This window comes from Centrocercus urophasianus, unplaced genomic scaffold (genome assembly GCF_019232065.1).
Source record: "Centrocercus urophasianus isolate 14NV4802_14NV808 unplaced genomic scaffold, USGS_Curo_1.0 seq_1, whole genome shotgun sequence".
NCBI classification, from domain to species: domain Eukaryota; kingdom Metazoa; phylum Chordata; class Aves; order Galliformes; family Phasianidae; genus Centrocercus; species Centrocercus urophasianus.
Window position 1 is genome coordinate 2,444,031 of NW_024884141.1, and position 18,231 is coordinate 2,462,261.

The 18,231-nt window shown below is 38.2% G+C and overlaps 1 protein-coding gene across 3 annotated transcripts in view; it reads right to left on the minus strand.

Annotated features, from left to right (window-relative positions):
• Positions 1–2,997: 2,997 nt before the first annotated feature.
• The window catches only part of GRM5 (glutamate metabotropic receptor 5), a 228,018-nt gene continuing 212,784 nt past the window's right edge, over positions 2,998–18,231 (minus strand). Inside the window, exons 8-10 of one of the 3 annotated variants that reach the window (XM_042809532.1) lie at positions 11,949–12,044; positions 10,230–10,391; positions 2,998–3,820 (exon numbers count right to left, since the gene is read on the minus strand). In XM_042809532.1, the coding sequence (XP_042665466.1) occupies positions 2,998–3,820; positions 10,230–10,391; positions 11,949–12,044 (1,081 nt within the window). The remainder of the gene's footprint in view (positions 3,821–10,229; positions 10,392–11,948; positions 12,045–18,231) is intronic. The other 2 variants (XM_042809617.1, XM_042809697.1) reach the window with 2 other exon arrangements.

Sequence of the window (18,231 nt, forward strand, 5' to 3'; positions counted from 1 at the left end):
AGACAGAGGATGCATGACTCCTTCCAAAGTGAAAATAAGCAAGTGTTGGATAGTTTAACACTGTAGTTTTAGCCTCCAAACACAGATGTTAAATTAAGTGTTTTGTGTATGTGTGTGTTTGCACGCACAAGTGCATGAATATATCATCTTGGCAATATAGACAAAAGTCTTCAAGAATCTGAGCAATAGCTGTGGTCAGCATTGTGCAGAACTGCAATTTGGGAGTAGATGAGGTATGTTTATGCTGAGTCATGCTTTGACAGTTTCTATTTCTCATTCCTTTCTACTCATTTTAAGATATTTCTACTGTTCATTATTTCACAGTGCAATGAAGCTCACAGATTTTAGCAGGTATACATTAATATGCATCAACCAACATAAGAGTACAGAAATGAGTACCTGTAATGCTGAGGAAAGTTCATGTTAGAGGAGGATCTAATAATGATGTTGTTCAATAGCTTAAAGTATAAGAGAATGTATAGTAATAGAATCCCTTTGACATTCACATTTGTCTCATCACACTCCACACATATCAAAACAATATTGCACCAATGGGAAACATACATTATTATATAAATCTTCCAAGAACAATATGTAAGTGGTCTAAACTCGCTGAGTAAGAATACTTGTGCCATAGGCTGATTGGACATGCCCTTTCCTGAAATATGGGTTGTAACCTGTGAAAGAAGATGCTTTCTCCTAAAGACGTGTGCATCTAGTAAAGGATGAGACATGCTAGTACTATGAACCAGGAAGGTAACAGCAAGCTCCTGTCTGGAAACCTTACTGCTTCATAGAACTGAGTCTGTGCTAACCAGTTTTGAGAGTAGGCAAGAACTATACGTAAGAAAGAAGGACCTACAATCATAGCTTGGTGTATCTCCTGGAATAGAGCTGGGTTGTGACCTACCTGATCATGCTACAGGCATAGCTAGTAAGTGACTGTAACTGGTAAAATAAACATGCCCACACACTTCATATTGGATAACACCAAATTGCACAAGGGTGTACAGGGTTCTTAGGGCATCTCTGCGAGTTGTGAGCCTGGTTTTGCTCATCTACACTCTTTTTTTTAATGCTGTTTAAAAGCAGTGCAGCATAATGGTGAAATTAACCTCAAAGGGAACAAAAAATGCTCTTTGCTAAAGTACGTGAATCACGCAGTATGCTTTCTTTTCTAAAATCAAATGTTTGTTATTTGGGGCATGGAGGAGAGAAAAGGGGTATGGATTTTTATTACAAAATATTAATTATTTTTGAAGAAATAAAATCTAAGCTTTTTGAAAATCAAGCACAGAAGCCTGTTTTCAAGACTCTTCTCTATTAAGCTGTCTTCTTATAAGGCTGTATCAACTCAACTTTGAACTGAAGTACATCACTCGTCACTTCATACTATCCTTAAATAAAATAAAACAAACCAATAAAAGTTTGGCACCCAAGGACAGCTGTCACAAAGGAGAGAGCCAACACAGTGTGCGTTTAGGGCCTGACTTACGTGTTCTACGTAACTACACCTATTAAAAAATTATTTAACTTCTATTCAAACTGTAAATCCCTTCCTCGCCTTTATTCAAAAGTGCCATGACAGTATGAAGTGCACTAAACTGTATTACCTTGATATAGGAAAAAATACCAGTAATCCCCTTGCTCTTCTGTGAGTTGCTAAGAAACAAAGACTGTTCGCTCATATCTCATTAGGCCTTCTCTGCTTTATCCTTTACTCTGTATTGCTTTGAAAGTCTTTTTTTTTTCTTTGTCACAGTTCATAGCTGCAAGGCATCGGCAGCTAAATAAAGTTAAAATTGTTGCTTATTAAAGAGTAGCTAAACCACCTCTAAGCAGATTTTTACAGTTTTTTTCTCTACATATAAATTATGATTATGACAACCTTTCCATTGACAGTTAGCATTCATCATAATACAGATTGATCACTTAGAATACTGTCATTCAAAAACATGGAGAAAATCCTTACAGTGTTTACCTGTTCCTTGCGAGCAAAGACTAAGGGAGCCCGAATAAGTGTTATAACTGGCAATGTTAGCATAAGAACACCCATAAAAATGTGTTAATTTCAGTAGGGAATGCAGCTATGATATAGCTTGGTAGTGCTGCTAGAAAGAGAATATTCACCTCAACAACTTGCCCTGATAAGGGAATTACAAAACAGTACTCCAGAAAATATTTTTTTGCTACTTCATTATTAGTTGGCATCATGGTGAAATAGTCAGGAAATCTTCCTTGGGTTTTGTTGCTGTGAAGGTGAATCCAATGTTAACAAATTGATTTTTTTTATATACTGGTAGAAGAGAATTTCATAAACAAATGTGTAGGTTGAGAAGTCACTTGTAAAGCCCTCCGTATCGCAGTCACTCACTGCAAAGCCTCAGCTTAGTGTTATCCATGTGGAACGTATCACAGACACAATATGCTTCAGCAAAAAGTTTGATAGTTATTGAACATACATTGCTGCTTTTTGAGATCTTCATAGAAAAAAAAAGAAAACTTGATAGGTTGGTCCTAGATTTGAGTCTCTTAGAAAATGTACATTCAACGTTTGGTCTTCTATTCTTGATAAAAGATCAAGGTTCACTTCTGGGTAAGGAATCAGAGTAAACAAACAAACCACTGTACAGTTGTTTACAATCTTGTTCCCCCCCATTCACATATTGTACACACAGTTCGTTGTAATACTAAAGCAAAGCACTTGGTATGTAACTGATTTAACAGACTCCTTATAAGCCCTCAAAAATAGATTCAGTGTTTTTGAAAAGCCCATGTTTTTTTAAGGCCACGATAATCTGCCAAGAGTCATTTTAGAACATCATCATTAATCTGATGTTTCCACTGATCAAGCAACTCCACTTCTTCCTCTGTTTCTCACAAGATGACCCAATGCCCCTCATTCTATCTGCGTAAACACTGGAGATCTTGAAGTCTTGGCTGTCCCCCCACTACTTGCTTGTAGTCGTCGAGATCCAAAGTTGTCTTGAACTACATTCACAGAGAAGAAGAACTTTGAGTGTAATCTCTGATGAGGAGTGTGTCGTACTTTGGGGAAGATGGGATACAGAGAGCTGATTCGGAAACCGGAGAGCTGGGAGATGCACTTCCAGAGTCGATGGAGTCTCTAAAAGGAGAAGGAGGAGTTAAAGCTACCAGCTCCTCAAGGTCTTGCTTTGCTGATGGGGTCTCTGCAGTGCCTTCTTTGACGCTGCCATTTGATTGTTTCCTAGCTGACTGGGAAGCGCCATTGACTTCAATGGAAGGAAGTGGCTGGATTTCTGCAAACGTGGTCATTGTTGTGGGGAGCTGGATTTCTCGTGGGATCAGATATGAAGAGCAGAGAGGAGTGGCCACCATTGTCCCTGGAGTGGCTGTTGAAAGCATCATAGAGTTCAGCTCGCTGATGTTGGCTGTAAAACGAGTAACCACGCTACTGATCTGCTCCATGAGGGAGCCTTGCGAGGAGCTACTTCGCTGCGGAGGCTCGGACTGGAAGGTAGGGGCATCATCTTCTGTTCGGCTAACGGAGGCAGTTCTGTGGCTCACGGTGCTGATAGGCGAGGGAGTCTGCGGTCGGTACTGAGCTGGGTATTGCTCTTCTGCTTCTGAAACGTCGTAAAGCGTTTTGGCACTGGTCTCAGGAAATGTAGCGCTGCTACTATGTCGGCTACTATCTGTGCTTTTAGAAAAAGGCTTGATCACTGCAGTTTGATTGGGGTTTTCTTTTTTGTTGATGTGGATTGACAACCGCTGCCAAAGGTGCGCCCCTCTGCTGCTTTTCTCGTTCTGGGCCCAGGAAACTGATTTCCCATTAGAGCTGTAAATGGAAATGAGGTAAGATGGTAACTTGCATCAAAGTTAAAAACATAATCACTGAACCTATACCATGGATATGTGTCATCTTAGATCTTATATTCATTATATAGCTGAGTGTAATTTAGTCATCATATATCTATATCTAATCTATACCTATGTATGTCTGACCATGCATTGTATCTACATCCAAGATTTATACCTAGAATTCTAGGTAAACAAGCAGAGTGGATGCACTGATTGCACAGGCCACTTGTGCATCAAACTGTGATAGCTGATGGCCACTGCTGTCTCCTCTGTTGCTGCCCTTGGGGCATAGGCGGTATCTGACCCAGGGGGCATAGGTGGTGTAGGGGAGTGAGCAACTTGATGGTTTCCCTTCTGCTGGATTGGTGACATCAGGGGGACTATGGGACTGAGGAATGAGTGGAAGAGTGAGGAAGAAGTAAATGCTTGAAGAGAATAGGTGTGAGACCTGGACTTGGAGACAACAATAAGCATTTTGGTCCATGCTCCTCTAAATTAATCCTCTTAGTGTCATTTCTCTTCAGATCATCGTGCCTCGCTTTTTGTCAAAGTTGTTTATTTTTCTACTCTTACTGATTAAGGAAAGTTCTTATGGAACAAAGCCAGTTGCAGCATCTATAAAAGCGCAGTATGCAATAGCTCCTTTCTTTTTGTGTGTTCTTTAGGCTGATGAGCTGTTGATTGTACATACATTAACCTATAGTTCGTGGGATTAAGAAAGACCATTAACAATATTTCTTAGCTGAAATAGGCAATGACACTGAAATGATGTCTACAAAAAAACATAACCTCCACATACAGATAAACATGCTTTATATATACAACACAACAGAACTTTAAACACTTTACTTTGATTTCTAAAATATTTGCAACAGCCATTTTAGATTTTTTGGAAATATGAGCACATTGGAGATGTTGATGAAGTGTCACAAATCAGTTCGTTTGCTTTTTCAGCCTGAAAGAGAAACACTCATACATGTTAGCCTGCTGTGAATCAGTTTTGCAAGACACACAGTTTATTCAACACAGATGACTTTATATCAGCCTTCATGTGGATGCTTGCCACATTCTATCAGTTTAATAGTTCTTCCAGGCATCTAAAAAAGATGTGTGCTGATAGTAAACAAAATCTTTTTGTTTTACACTGCATGGAATTACAATGGATCATGTAACACAACACATTCTTTTCCCTTCAAAAGTAGCATGACAAAGTCCATCAGATGAAGACAATGTAAACCAGAGATATTTTAAGACAGGCTAGACTGAGAGATGAGTTACCCCCAAAATGCCAGACAGAAAACAGCTGATGGCTTGTTTATTGAGACACCCCTTTTGCTGTACCTCAATTAGAGCGAGGGGGAAAAGCAAAATTTATCCTGTAGCACTGAGCACTTCAACTCTTTGCATCCCTAAAGATGTGATTCTGAGCTGAATGGCATCTGGGACTTATGTCTTTCAGAGGAAAGCTGATGCCTCTGAGGACTGTGTGCTTCTCTTACTAGCAGGTACTCTGTAAGTGCCAAGAGCCATTTGAGAGCCACAGCTCCTTGGCTATGCTTAGAACTGAGCTTCCTTTGGGAAATGAGGTCTTGCCTCTTTTTCTGGCATGATGATGGTGGAACTTCCCTTCACATCCTGCAGAGAGCGAGCTGGACCAGGAGGCTGGGACATCTGGCCCTCTTACCTTGACCTAGCAGAAGAGAGCCTAGTTCTGATCCTGGGTGTTCTGCTTGGTGGGGCCTCTTCTCCTGCTGAGCTCAGATCTCAGAGCTCAGAGGGGTTTGTGACAGACCTGTCTGCCATAGGGACAAAGTAAATTCTATTAACATGCAGAAGGTGTTGATAGAAACACTTGCTCAGAGAAAGCTGCACTTGGCTTTGCACCACTTCCCACAAGCAGAATATTCTAGCTCTCCTCCGAAGTTCAGAGAGTGGCTCAGTAAGGAAGTTCAAACCCTATGGCTCCAGGTGTGCTCATGAGCACTAAAGCCTTGTAAGCATTTTCAGTTACCTGAAAGTCAGATTGTAAGAGGTTGTGAAAGGAACACACTCCTCCCTCCCTTATCTGGAGAAATGTGGAGGAAGTGTGATATGAGTCTGAGGAGCCTGGGGAAGGGAAAAGGATGACATTAAGGGATACATCCAGCTAACAGTTACATATTCAATAGAAAAGCTGTTACCAATCCCCTTAATCCCAGTTTGATTTTGAGACAATCTTGACTTATGCATACGTTTACTGGCTCTGTGCTGTGCCCAAATGTAATCAAGCTGTGTATGTGGCTCTAAAAGAGAGCCTGGGGCCCTAAAGGAGACCTAAAGGTTGTTTGATGTAAATTTTGGACAAAAGCCTGAAAGATTTGACCACTATTCATTGCAAATTCCTTGATATTAAAAAAAAAGAAAAAAAAAAAAGGAAACCTAAATAGAGAGCAAACAGCAATTTATCCATAAAAATTGAAACATTGAATCCAGTGGTTAAAATTCCATCAGTTTGCCCAAAAATAATTGGAATTATAAATGTATCATCCCATTCATCATGCTAAACTATTTATTACACATCAGCACCCAAGTAAGGCATGTGATAATTTATCAGCCGTGTGAAAGGAGCATCATTTGTCTTCATATATTGGCTGGGTTAGAGGTAAATTTCAGGGGCAGTACTTTGAGATCCTGCTTTAGCTGCATGCTGTTACTCTCTCAACTGAAAACCACTGCAACGCACAAAAATTAAAAACAGAGGTATAAAGGTACATTAGGGACATAGACTTTGATGTCTGCTAATGGAATATCACAACAAAGTGTTTACATTTATTATGACCAGCTGTTCCATGTCCCTTTGAGAGATGGGAAATTATATATCAGTAAATAGAGTTTTCTTGTAAACAGATTTTATCTCCCTCAGCTGAAAACAGCAGAATTACACTCTCATGCTCACAAAAGAATTCCACTGCTAAGTTTGGCTGAATACAGGATGTATTTCTCTGCTCTGTCCTTCCTGTTGGCACAACCCTGGAGCAGAGCAGAGGTCAGGTCAAATCTGGGGATAAGCAAACTCCAATTAGTGATACAATTTCCAAACCAAAATGTTGGCTATATATATATATATATAAATATATATATATAGATAGATAGATAGATAGATATATTATATATATATATAATATATAGATATATAGATATATATATAGATCTATATGTATATATATATATAGTAATATCTTTTGTGTGGTGTATTTTTTCATTGCCTTCACGATGGGTTAATTAGGCTGTTTTATGTAAAAGAGGGATTTCCTCAGAACTAGACATAGTCATTATTTTTCCTGTCTCTTGACTAAAAGCTGCTTTGATTTTGGTAGCTAAGCTTTTTTTTCCAGCTTGCTAGACCTACCACAGTATAGCACGTAGAAGAAAGTGGTATAAATGAGAGCTTTCAAATATTCCAAATATTTCCTCTGTAGTTGTACACTGCTGACTGAATAACAATTAGTACTCTTCCTCATTTCCTCCCTTCCTTTCATAGTCATTTATGTTTTAGGGCTCTGTTGTGTATTCATAAGGGATATTAACTGCTTCTTATCCCCTGAGGTGATAAGAAAAATGTTCCTCTCTTATATATTTGTTTATTTTCTTTTCTTCTTATTTTCCTATCCATCTGGAATAGATTGCTTTTTTCCTTTGTTTTTAAATTTTGTTTCAGATTTATTGCCTTGTGATGTGATTGTGAGACTGTGCACAGCTCTGCCACCAGGGTTTCTTTAGCCAGCTGCCATTACAGCAACTGCATTTTTTAACCCCTGCAAAATGCAGAAGAAAGGGATCATAGAATCACAGAATGGCCTGGGTTGAAAAGGACCACAATGACCATCTAGTTTCAACCCCCCTGCTATGTGCAGGGTCGCCAACCACCAGACCAGGCTGCGCAGAGCCACGTCCAGCCTGGCCTTGAATGCCTCCAGGGATGGGAATCAGAAGGAGGAACTGAAAGTCACAGCAGCTGAAAAACCTGATATTCTAATAAGTCTGCCATTCTTATTAATTACATGAAGCTGTTAAGATTAATTCTGATTAAGAGTTCCCAGTAACTGGCATTTGGATAACTACTGAAACAGTATTTAATTTGAAAATAAGTCACTTATTCTCTTTTAAATAAGTTTAAATGAAATAGCCAAATCAGTTATGGAATTTAGTATGGTCTGAGTGAGCTTAGAAAGCATATCTACAGATTTTCCATCAGTGGAAACTAGAATACAAAGGGGGTCAACAGAGTTTAAAACAAAAATATAAGGGAAAATTTATTCTCTGTTGTATAAGAAATGTTAGTATCTGATTCCAGATTTGAATAGGTGCAGCTCGTCAAAAGATACTGGTCAAAAACTCTGTGGAGACCTGTACGACCAGAATGGAACCTATGCTGACATGAATATGATAAATAATTAGTTAAAATTATTTTCCTGATAAGTCCAAAGGTGAAAGTTCATGTTTCAGAACATTCATTGGTCTAATTTTTTGAGCTAAATTTGCTAGCAAAGATGTGCTTAGATATTTCAATGGCTTAAGTAATGTGTTGCATTCCAACTTGAAGCAATGTCTTGTTTTTTATGAAGCTGAGGTAGAAAAGGTATAACTTCAACATGGTGCAGAGCAAGATGGTTTATTAAGGACTACATTATTCTATTCCTTTTCTGCAGAAGCATCTGGCAGAGATAAGGACGATAAACTACTGTACTTAGTCCGTGCAGCTTTCTGGCAAGGAGAAGTCTTGTTATTGGAAATAAATACTTGCAGTAAGAAGAAGCCATAGTCCTTCTCGAGTTCTCTGATGAAACCTTATTAAGGACTCAATGATACAATTACTCTGTCTAAGAAGGATTTACTGAAATCTTAGAATGGTTTGGATGGGAAGGGATCTTAAAGCCCCTGCCATAGGCTGATTGCTGCCCACCAGCTCAGGCTGCCCGGGGCCCATCCAACCTGTCCTTGAGCCAGAGTGGTTTTAGTTGGAAGGACCTTTAAAGGGCATCTAGTCCAACTCCCAAAGAAAGGAGGATAAATGGCTGAAACTGAGTGCAGAAACGTAAGGTAGATAAACTAGTTCTGTTCTAACACAATAGCGGTTTATAGTGTTTCCTTTTTTATTATAAATAGCTTTAGAGGAAATCTCTACATGCCTATACAATTGTTTCCCTGGGTGTAAGACGGTTTTGCCATGCAGAAATATTACTTGGATCATTTAGCTTAAGTTATTCCCATACTATTTGTTCTCTGGAGATAAATAACAGTAAAACACAAAGGAGGAATGATTCAGGGTAAAAACTCATTTTGTCCTGATCTGAGTTCCATAAGTAAACATCTTTTGCAGTTACATTGCAAACAAAAGCAATTGCTTTTCTATTAACAACAGCAAGGGCATTTACTAATATTACTCCCTGGAGTGTAATCAGTCATCACCTCCTTACCCTATGGAAATCACAGCTGGCATTTGCAAGAATGACTTTAATCTATGAGGATGAAAGGGACTGCTGACAGACAGAAACTTTGCCAACAACCTCCTAGCACGGCCACCAGTGACACCAACACTGAGAGCTTTCAGCAGTGCCTGGATACAATGGGGGAAATTGAAGTGTTGGTATCTGAAGGAAATACTTCTGGGATTCTGTGACAATCTCCTAAAACTGAAGTGGGAAAAAACAGTGATGTAGAATGCAGTAACTTTTCTTAATCAGAAACTGCTTTTCAAAGCATCACGCTGGGTACCCATTAATTGTGTTTTGTTACTTTTCATCTTAAATTCCTAGCTATTTGTAAGACATCTATATAGGGATCATTAGACCGCAACGTGAAAATATTTTATTTATCCACACTATATTTTATTTATCCACACTAAGGTTGGAACGTCAAAATAATATTACATTGGGAATTGAGCACATGAGCTGAAAAATCCTATCCAGTTGAAGCTGTACAGCCCTCTTTAGGCTAAAAGGATGTAACTGGGATTTGCTCAGCATCATGGGACTTCTTTATTAGCTTTACAGTACAAGGGAGAAAAGATGACACAATCTTTTCATTTTCCATATCACGGAATGGGTTGGGTCAGAAGGGAATTCAAATAGGTGGTCAGGTGGCTGAATCTGTCTTTTCCCATCAGCACTTCATCACAGTGACGCCCAGCACTGGCCTGGTACTTACAGACACAGACAGAAAAATGGCACCTACTTCCCTTCCTGCAACATCTCTGCTTCCTGGGAAGCTCCCAGGCTATGCAGTGACAAATCTGCTTAGCTCACAAAATAGGACAAGACCACTGGCCAGGACACTGTGGCTGGAGACAACAAGACACAGCCATCAAATGCAATTGCACTCTCTGTGAAGCAGCTGGTGTTCTTAACTGTTTGAGTAGGTCTTGCAGCTGACAGTCTTGCTGTGGCACTATTAGACTGACACAGTTTCCAGTCTTTTTGCCTGTTAGGGCATCCTCTTTAACAGGAACCTCTTTCTCATCTCTACTTGACTCAGATCGATTACATTCTGGAATGCAAACAGATTCTTCACTGTGAAGATACAAAATATAAAAAAGAAGTTTTTCAAGTGTATATATATGGCTGGGCAAACAGAGCTGAATACTGTACAACGACATACAGCTGTTTAACATTTACATGTACGTTTCTGCTCTTCATAATTCTCTTATATAGCAACTCCAGATAGCTTGAAAAGGAAGAATAATTATCACCAAATGCAATGGAATATAGGAAAAAGATAAAAATTTGGACATCACACAGACAAGAAACAGAATCCCGGCTGACAAAGAAGTAACAGGTGTGTATACATTTGGTGCACCACTCAGCAGCAAGCATTCCTGATGTTACCTAAGTGGCACAGTCCCCCAGGTGTGTGCTCAGCAGCATTATAGCTGAGAGCCTTGTGTAGATGAGTGGATTTCAGTACCCAAAGGGGACATAACACGGTGCGAGTATTTCACTGAACACCCTCCTGCAGTGATAAAATCCACCTGTGATGCAACACTCGGGGAAAATAAAGGTGTAATTTGGTCTTGTTGTGCTCTATGGATGCATTTACAAAAATCTTACAGGGGATGATAAGGATCTTTTAATAAATAGTAAAGCAAATGTTTCTAACTTGCTGTAGAGTGCAACACAGTCGTAAAATGCTTTTTAAGAGTAATTATACCCTTAGATTTTTAATCAACTGTGGTACATAGGATTTTCTGTCCTATGGGAGAATCCAGCATTTGGAAATCTGATTGGGTTCAACATGAGATGAACAATTCAAATATTCAAACATTTCACAGAATTAAAGTGAACCGTTTGAAATATTTCATTGCAAAAACCTTAAAAAGTGTCCTTATTAAGACAGTTAATCCCAGGAACAGTTAAAAATATCGTTCATAATACTAATTAAAATCATAACATTGATACATAATGTTGTGCATTATATAATGTCTGAAACAAAAAGAAATATCCAAATTAGATGCAATGGAGAAAGTTCTAAAAGATGTTCTGAGCTCTATTTAAAATGATTTTGAAACCTTTCCTTAAAACCACTGTGAAACTTAACACTTTCCTACAAGACATTTTGACTGAGAAGAACCAACGTTTTCATATTAGAATGCTTTCATTTATCTTTTTTTTTTTTTTTTTTTTTTTTTTTTCTATTTTTATGCAGTCTTTTGATTAGACACAAAATGCAGCCTCTATTCCCAAGGAGCTATGGAGCTTCTCACTCAGTGTTTAAGCGCTGTCTCTCTTTCCCTGCCCTACTGGGTTAATGTCAGGTGTAAAGTTTCTCCTTCCCAAAGCACCATATTATGACAACATCACACAGGACATGTGGTTTGCATCACTCAAATGAACACAGTGCAGGTTTTCTGTTTTTTTTTTTTTTTTTTTTTTTTTTTTTCTTCCAGTTAGATGAAACACAGAAATCAGCAGTGGCCATGTGTTTTATTTTAGAGATGTATATTTTTTCTAGACATACTATATGGGATGCACAGGAATTACAGAGAGGATCTGGGCTGGCACTGTCCCAGGGCTGCTCCCCTTGTTCACAAACATATCACACTGACCTAAGGCCACTTGCTGTTAGCTTACCTGGTCATTGTAGCTCTCCCACCATTCCCCATACTCCCTTTTGGGGTGAAACACTCTATTTCCGACTTGTGCGGGGCCAGTCTCCTGCCTTTGTACCTAATAAATCACGACAACAACAGGAGCAAACAGAAAGAAGTGATTGTGTGCTCAGCTTTCTCTGACAGCTGCTGTGCAAAGGGCCATGCACATGAAAGTTACTGTGGCAGCGGTGGGGTACAGTGCAAAGCAGCTGTGGGAGCAGTGGAGTAGTGGCGTAAAACCGCAGGACTATGCTCAAGCAAACAGTGCTATGCAGGAGAGGTGCTCACCATTTATTCATATATATACATGTAGGTTGAGCTAAAAAATTCTATAGAATAACACAGTAACCTTTAGCGATTTGGGGAGTAAGACCAAAATGTGAAGGCCAAACAGTTTAAGCCAAACAACACTATAATTAAGGAGCAGTGAGAAACCAACTGGTGGCCATCTTCTCAATCCTAACTTCATCTCTTTCTCTGACACTCCACATCTGTAATACTTGACTTGTTCCTCAGCTTGACAAAGCAAGCACCAACATTGTTGACCACTTGGGTAAAATTTGGTTGGGTTCACTGTTTATGTATTGAAAGGGCCTTTTTCTTTCCATTCGCAATAAAAATGACTGGCGGGGGCGTAGACATGAAGTCAAGTGGAAGCAATCCCAACGCTAGAGCCCAGTGCAGTACTGTGAGCATCTTAAATACCATACCTGGAAATTGGATAAAAAATTACTTGGATAAACAGTTTATTCCTTGAGGATTTAACTAATCCCCTGACAGGATACTAGGATAAGACTTGGTCAGCTCTGAACACCTACATGGGATGTGGGCTTTGCAGAGATCTTATACTGGCTCTCTTCCCAGTGACGACTTATGCCCTAATTGTGCAAATTCCTGTGCTGTGTGTTGAAATATCTATTCAAATGCTTGAATAAAATTTGTGCAAAATGCGTGCAGCAGATCATTTATCAAATGCTTGCTTGTGATAGTCCATTCCTATCTACTCTAAGTTACATCACTGGTATCTAAGAAAATTCTGAAGGAGAAGTCTGTTAATTTTAACACTGCATGACAGACTAAATGGATTGTTTATTGCTTGTCCTTTAACCTGAACTAGAGAGAAAAAATATATCTCTAAGACAACAATTCTGTAAAAGAGAAATAATTTGAGTGAACACAAAGGTGGATGCAGTTATAGTAGATCTTCAGAGGTAGTGCAGATTGTATAAATAACTGAGGAAGAAGCTTAGTGAACCTGAGAGTGAATTGGAGACAGTAAAATGAGATGTGCTCAGTGCAGAGGAGTCTTTTCATTTACAAATTATAGCCTTACTGAAAGAAGGAACAACTGGAGCTTTGCAGACTGGCTACCAAAGGTTTAAAGTCAATCCACAGGGCAGTATGTGCCATGTTCCCAAACAGGCATGAAGCTCACGCAGGACAAATGTGTATTAAATGAAAGTCGATTCCTAGGGCAGAGGAAAAAGCAGAAGGGCTTACAGAGTAGATAAATTCTCTGAAAAATACAAAAGAAATCAAACTGGATCATACAAATTTATTTGGGGCAGCAAGAGAAAAGGAGAAAAGAAAGAAGAATGTGTGGAAATTTCACAGAAAAGAAAATGAGATAAAGTTGGTATGGAGGTGTTAGATGTCAAAGAATGTAGAGTTTAGAGAGAAAACAGTTACTTTTAGACCTGATAACCAGAAGAGGCACTTTGTACCCAAGAAACAGAAGAAGAAAAAGTCTAAGAGAAGGAATTTGGAGATCCTAAATGCTCATGATAAGTTGAATTCCAAAAAGTAGCCATCAGAAGAAAAGAAAGAGGTGAAGTTTCCTTGGCAACTTTGTTCTGAAGAACCTTTGGTTAGGATGCTTGTGACACAGATAAAGAAAATGCTCCATTCCCTAGCCATCACTATATATTTCATTGCCCTGCAAGTCAGCAGAACGGATCTCAGAGAGATTGCTATGAATCTCTCAAGTTTTGCCATCCACTCAAGAGCAAAAGAACCATCAGAACTACTCTTAGACTGCCCTAGTAGTAACTACTCCATGGCCATTCATTCAGTGCTAAACATCCACGTAATTATGACAAAAGTAACATGCTTTAATAAACCCTCCAACTGTGGAACATGCATTTAACCTGTGAAAGGTTCTTAGTGTAATCAGACTGGAAAGGCGAAGGGTTCAGCATAAAAAAAGGTTTTCAAGATTCAGAATATGTAAAGGTTATGATTTACCTCAGAATGTCTTGTATTTCAAAAAAGTCAAGATACTTTTCCCTCTTTGATGTTAAAACAGAGGATAGCTATAAATTATTTAATATGCAAAGAAAATATTAAAAACAAGCTAACAACAACAACAAAACCCAAGCAACCCTTAAACTTTTATTTTCATTTACCATTAAAAAAAGTTAAGATTATAATAATTTTGCATTTCACCTGGATAATGGAGGAGACATAAACAGATTTCTTTCCTTAGAATCAGTTCTGTGACTGTGTACTGGTTGGAAAAAAGAGAGAAAACTATGCATCAGGACACAGTGTGACTAAAGAACAAATGTAATGTAAGAGCCAGTGTAACGAAATTCTGTTGAAGGCTTTGAAAAGTTCTGAGTTTATTTTTCAGACTTTGTTTTTGTATTCATTTATTATTTTAGCATCTGGGTAAGGATCTGCAGGCTGTTTCATTCTTGGGCTGGGAGAAATCATGTCTGTGCTGGGATTTCCCTATACTAGAAGAAAACACCAACACAACTGCTTAGATTTCAGGGATTATTGCATCTTTTCCTTGCTGCCTCCAACTTCTATGAAAGGACTTTTCATAGACCAAATTAATAGATTCTATCGAGGAATAAGAACAGAATCGCTCTTAATGACACCAATAATAATCCATTACAATACTTTAGACATCAGTTTTACATTTCTTCATTTGTAAATCCTTGCTTTTCATTTCACCTCCACTGAAGTTGTGGGCTCCACTACAAACAAGTGCTGATACTTTTCAGATATGGAAATTTTTAGAGTATGTCTTCACTGTAGAGCTTGGTGCTGGCATCCTGGTGATTCTGAAGTGACTTTAGGCTGAAACCCAGATGTGGTTACGTCACCTCCACACTCATATCCTTTGAAAGGGTCTTGGAAAGGATCAATTTCATAAGGTGGTACGTAAGTTAATTAGAGGACGTTGGTGGACCAGACCTGAGAAAAGTGCCATATCTTAAATTTCTGTATAGTTTTGTCAAAGACTTAACCAAATCATTGAAAAAGTACTCTAGTCTCTGTAAATGTGAGTGGTAGTAAAATATCTACACTACACTGACTGAGAAAGATTACCCAAAAGACAAGCAGTTCCAATAGCAAAAAGTAGGTTTTCAGGTAATATGATATCTGAAAATAAATCCCAGCAATTAGAAACTGGCTTTTACCCTTAGGCATAAGATTTTTTTTCTCTCTCTCAATTTTTTTTTTTTTTTTTCCAGTAAAAACTAAGAAGTTAAACTAAATAAAATATATCTTAGGATATCTTTGGTTTTTGAATGCAATGCCAAGCAAGTTTGTTGTGTAAGACATGGAGATGTCCAGCACTTCAGTTCAGTACTTCAAATGCAACCTCACACTGATATGCAGAAATTTAATTATTTATTGAGTACCAAATGTTACTTGGTACTCTTCGGATCTGAAAGGAGTAGCTTTGATGAGCAGGCTTTTTCTACTGCAAAGTAGGAGTAGTATCTTCACAAAACTGTGCCTTGGTACCTTGCAGGAGTGGTGAAAATGACTTTTCCATGAGAACACTTAGCAGGACAGAGGATATTTAGAAAAATCTTACTGTGAGACAAGGGCTAATCCTGGGGACATAAATTCAGCACTGTACTGACTAATTTCTGAGACCCTTGTGAGTTAATAAGATCCTGTTTTTTTTTGTTTGAGATACTGAATGCAGTGATATCTGAGATTATTTCCAAATCATGCATTTCCCTATAAGTTAACAGTAAACAAAACAGGAAACATTTATTAATTCAATCTCAAAGTTCTCATTTTCTCCATTTGGAAATGAAAATAAATAAATCTGTAAAAAGGGAATTTAATGCTGGAGAGGAGAGGAGAAGAGAGGAGAGGAGAGGAGAGGAGAGGAGAGGAGAGGAGAGGAGAGGAGAGGAGAGGAGAGGAGAGGAGAGGAGAGGAGAGGAGAGGAGAGGAGAAGGGATTCAGAAAACTTTACAGTACATGGATGAAATATCATCTCTTTGCCCTCCATTGCTTTTACTCAATGTGCTTGTCTTGGAACTTGTCTTTTCAATATGCTTATGTTTGGAACTTGTACACTTGTAACACTCAGACTGCTTGGTATTTCAAAGCTGACCACCTTTCCAGGCTGTTATGTCAGATTTTATGTGCAAGTAGTATTTTTCACCAGCACAATTACTTGGTCTTGATATTAAGAAATGATGAATATCTTGCATTTCATAGGAGCAGAATTGGGGCTGACCTTTAGACTAATTAAAGCAATATGTGCATGAAGATTTCTGCATAAATGAATGAAGAATGGACTATGAGGAATATTTAGCATTGTTACTGCAAAAAGTGTTTTGAACTGCAAATATATTGTGTTTTGAAAATCAGTTAGTTATACAAGGCTGGTCATTCTATTTTGATATAGCATTCCATTGCCCTGAATACTTTTAAAGAGGTCTCAGCTAGTTATGGATATTTTTCCATTTATATAATTGTTAAATTATATATCATTAAGTATGGAAATTTAAAATTGTTTCTTTTAAAAAAATCAGCATATAAACATTGCTTGCCTAATAGCAAAATTCCATCAAACAAATCCTCTTAAAGCAAATGCATAATTAGTTTCTGCAGTCTATTTTTTTAAAACTATTTTTCTTCTCTTTACAATTTTTTTTAAACAATTTATTTTAATTAAACAATCATATGTAACTGCAACTGGTAGGTTCAAACTACCTTTTTGATGGCATGATATGCAAAGCATTATACTGTATCAAGGAAAGAAGCGTAGACCCATAGCACAATATTGCCGGTGTGTTTATCTACGTTATTCCAAAAGGGGCATGATTTCCAAAAGACTGCTGTAAGATTTTTGCACATTACCGTCTTATTTACATGAAATGTGGTTCTGCCTGGCTTATTCACTATTTTGAATTACTGTTCTTTCTTTTGCAGGTTTATGCAACTACAGATGTCATGGGAAGGTCTCACTACTTTATTCATCACTTCATTCATTATACTGAATAGGGAAGTTACACTTCATTTGCTCTGAAGTGTCGTAAATGTTAGAAACTTCTTTAGGTTTGTAAAATGGATGGATGGGGCTGTATCTTGACTTGGATTTGATTTCGATGTGACATTTTCCAAATTTGTTGTCTTATAAGAAAGAGGTTTCTCAAACTGTCTCTTTTCTGCTACCTCATTATTGAATTGTGAACTGTAAAATGATTTAATTTTTTGGCAGTGTATAATTGTGTTCTAAGTCTTAAACTGCCAGCACTTTGGATAATTACTGCATCATGTAATGCTATGACCAAAACTACAGCAAAGTTAAAGTGTTGTTGGTTTTATATATTTTAGCAGACCCCTGGCTATATTATAATTCATACAGGCATTTACATAGGAGTAGGCCAGGTCATGTCTTGTCTAGACCTTGTAAGGAGACTAGATATCTTAGTCTTTTTGTGATAGAATCACAGAATGGCTTGGGTTGGCATGGACCTCAAGGATTATCTAGCTCCAGCCCCTTCATTGCAGGCAGGGCTGCCAACCTGCACATTTAATACTGGAATTTTCATAATAAATAAAATGCCAGTTCATATCAAAGTGTGCTCTGGAAAGAAGCAGAAGTTGGTTTGATAGAAAAATCTCTGCTCTGACCAGATGGTAGTCTGCAACAGGATTTACATCCTGTTGTGTAAAGACAACAGAAGACATGTGTATATGCATACAAAATGGACATAAGGAAATTTGAATGGCTTGTCTGGACACCCTTTAGTGTGAAATACTAGAAATACTGATACAGTGTGTGGTGTCATTTATTTGTCACAACAATTTCAGGAGACAGGTTGGGGGATGAAAATCAAGGTAAGAAAGATAGACTGTTAAAAAATCTACTACCAAACTGCTGGCCCCATCATTACTGTTCCTTTCCTTTCCTTTCCTTTCCTTTCCTTTCCTTTCCTTTCCTTTCCTTTCCTTTCCTTTCCTTTCCTTTCCTTTCCTTTCCTTTCCTTTCCTTTCCT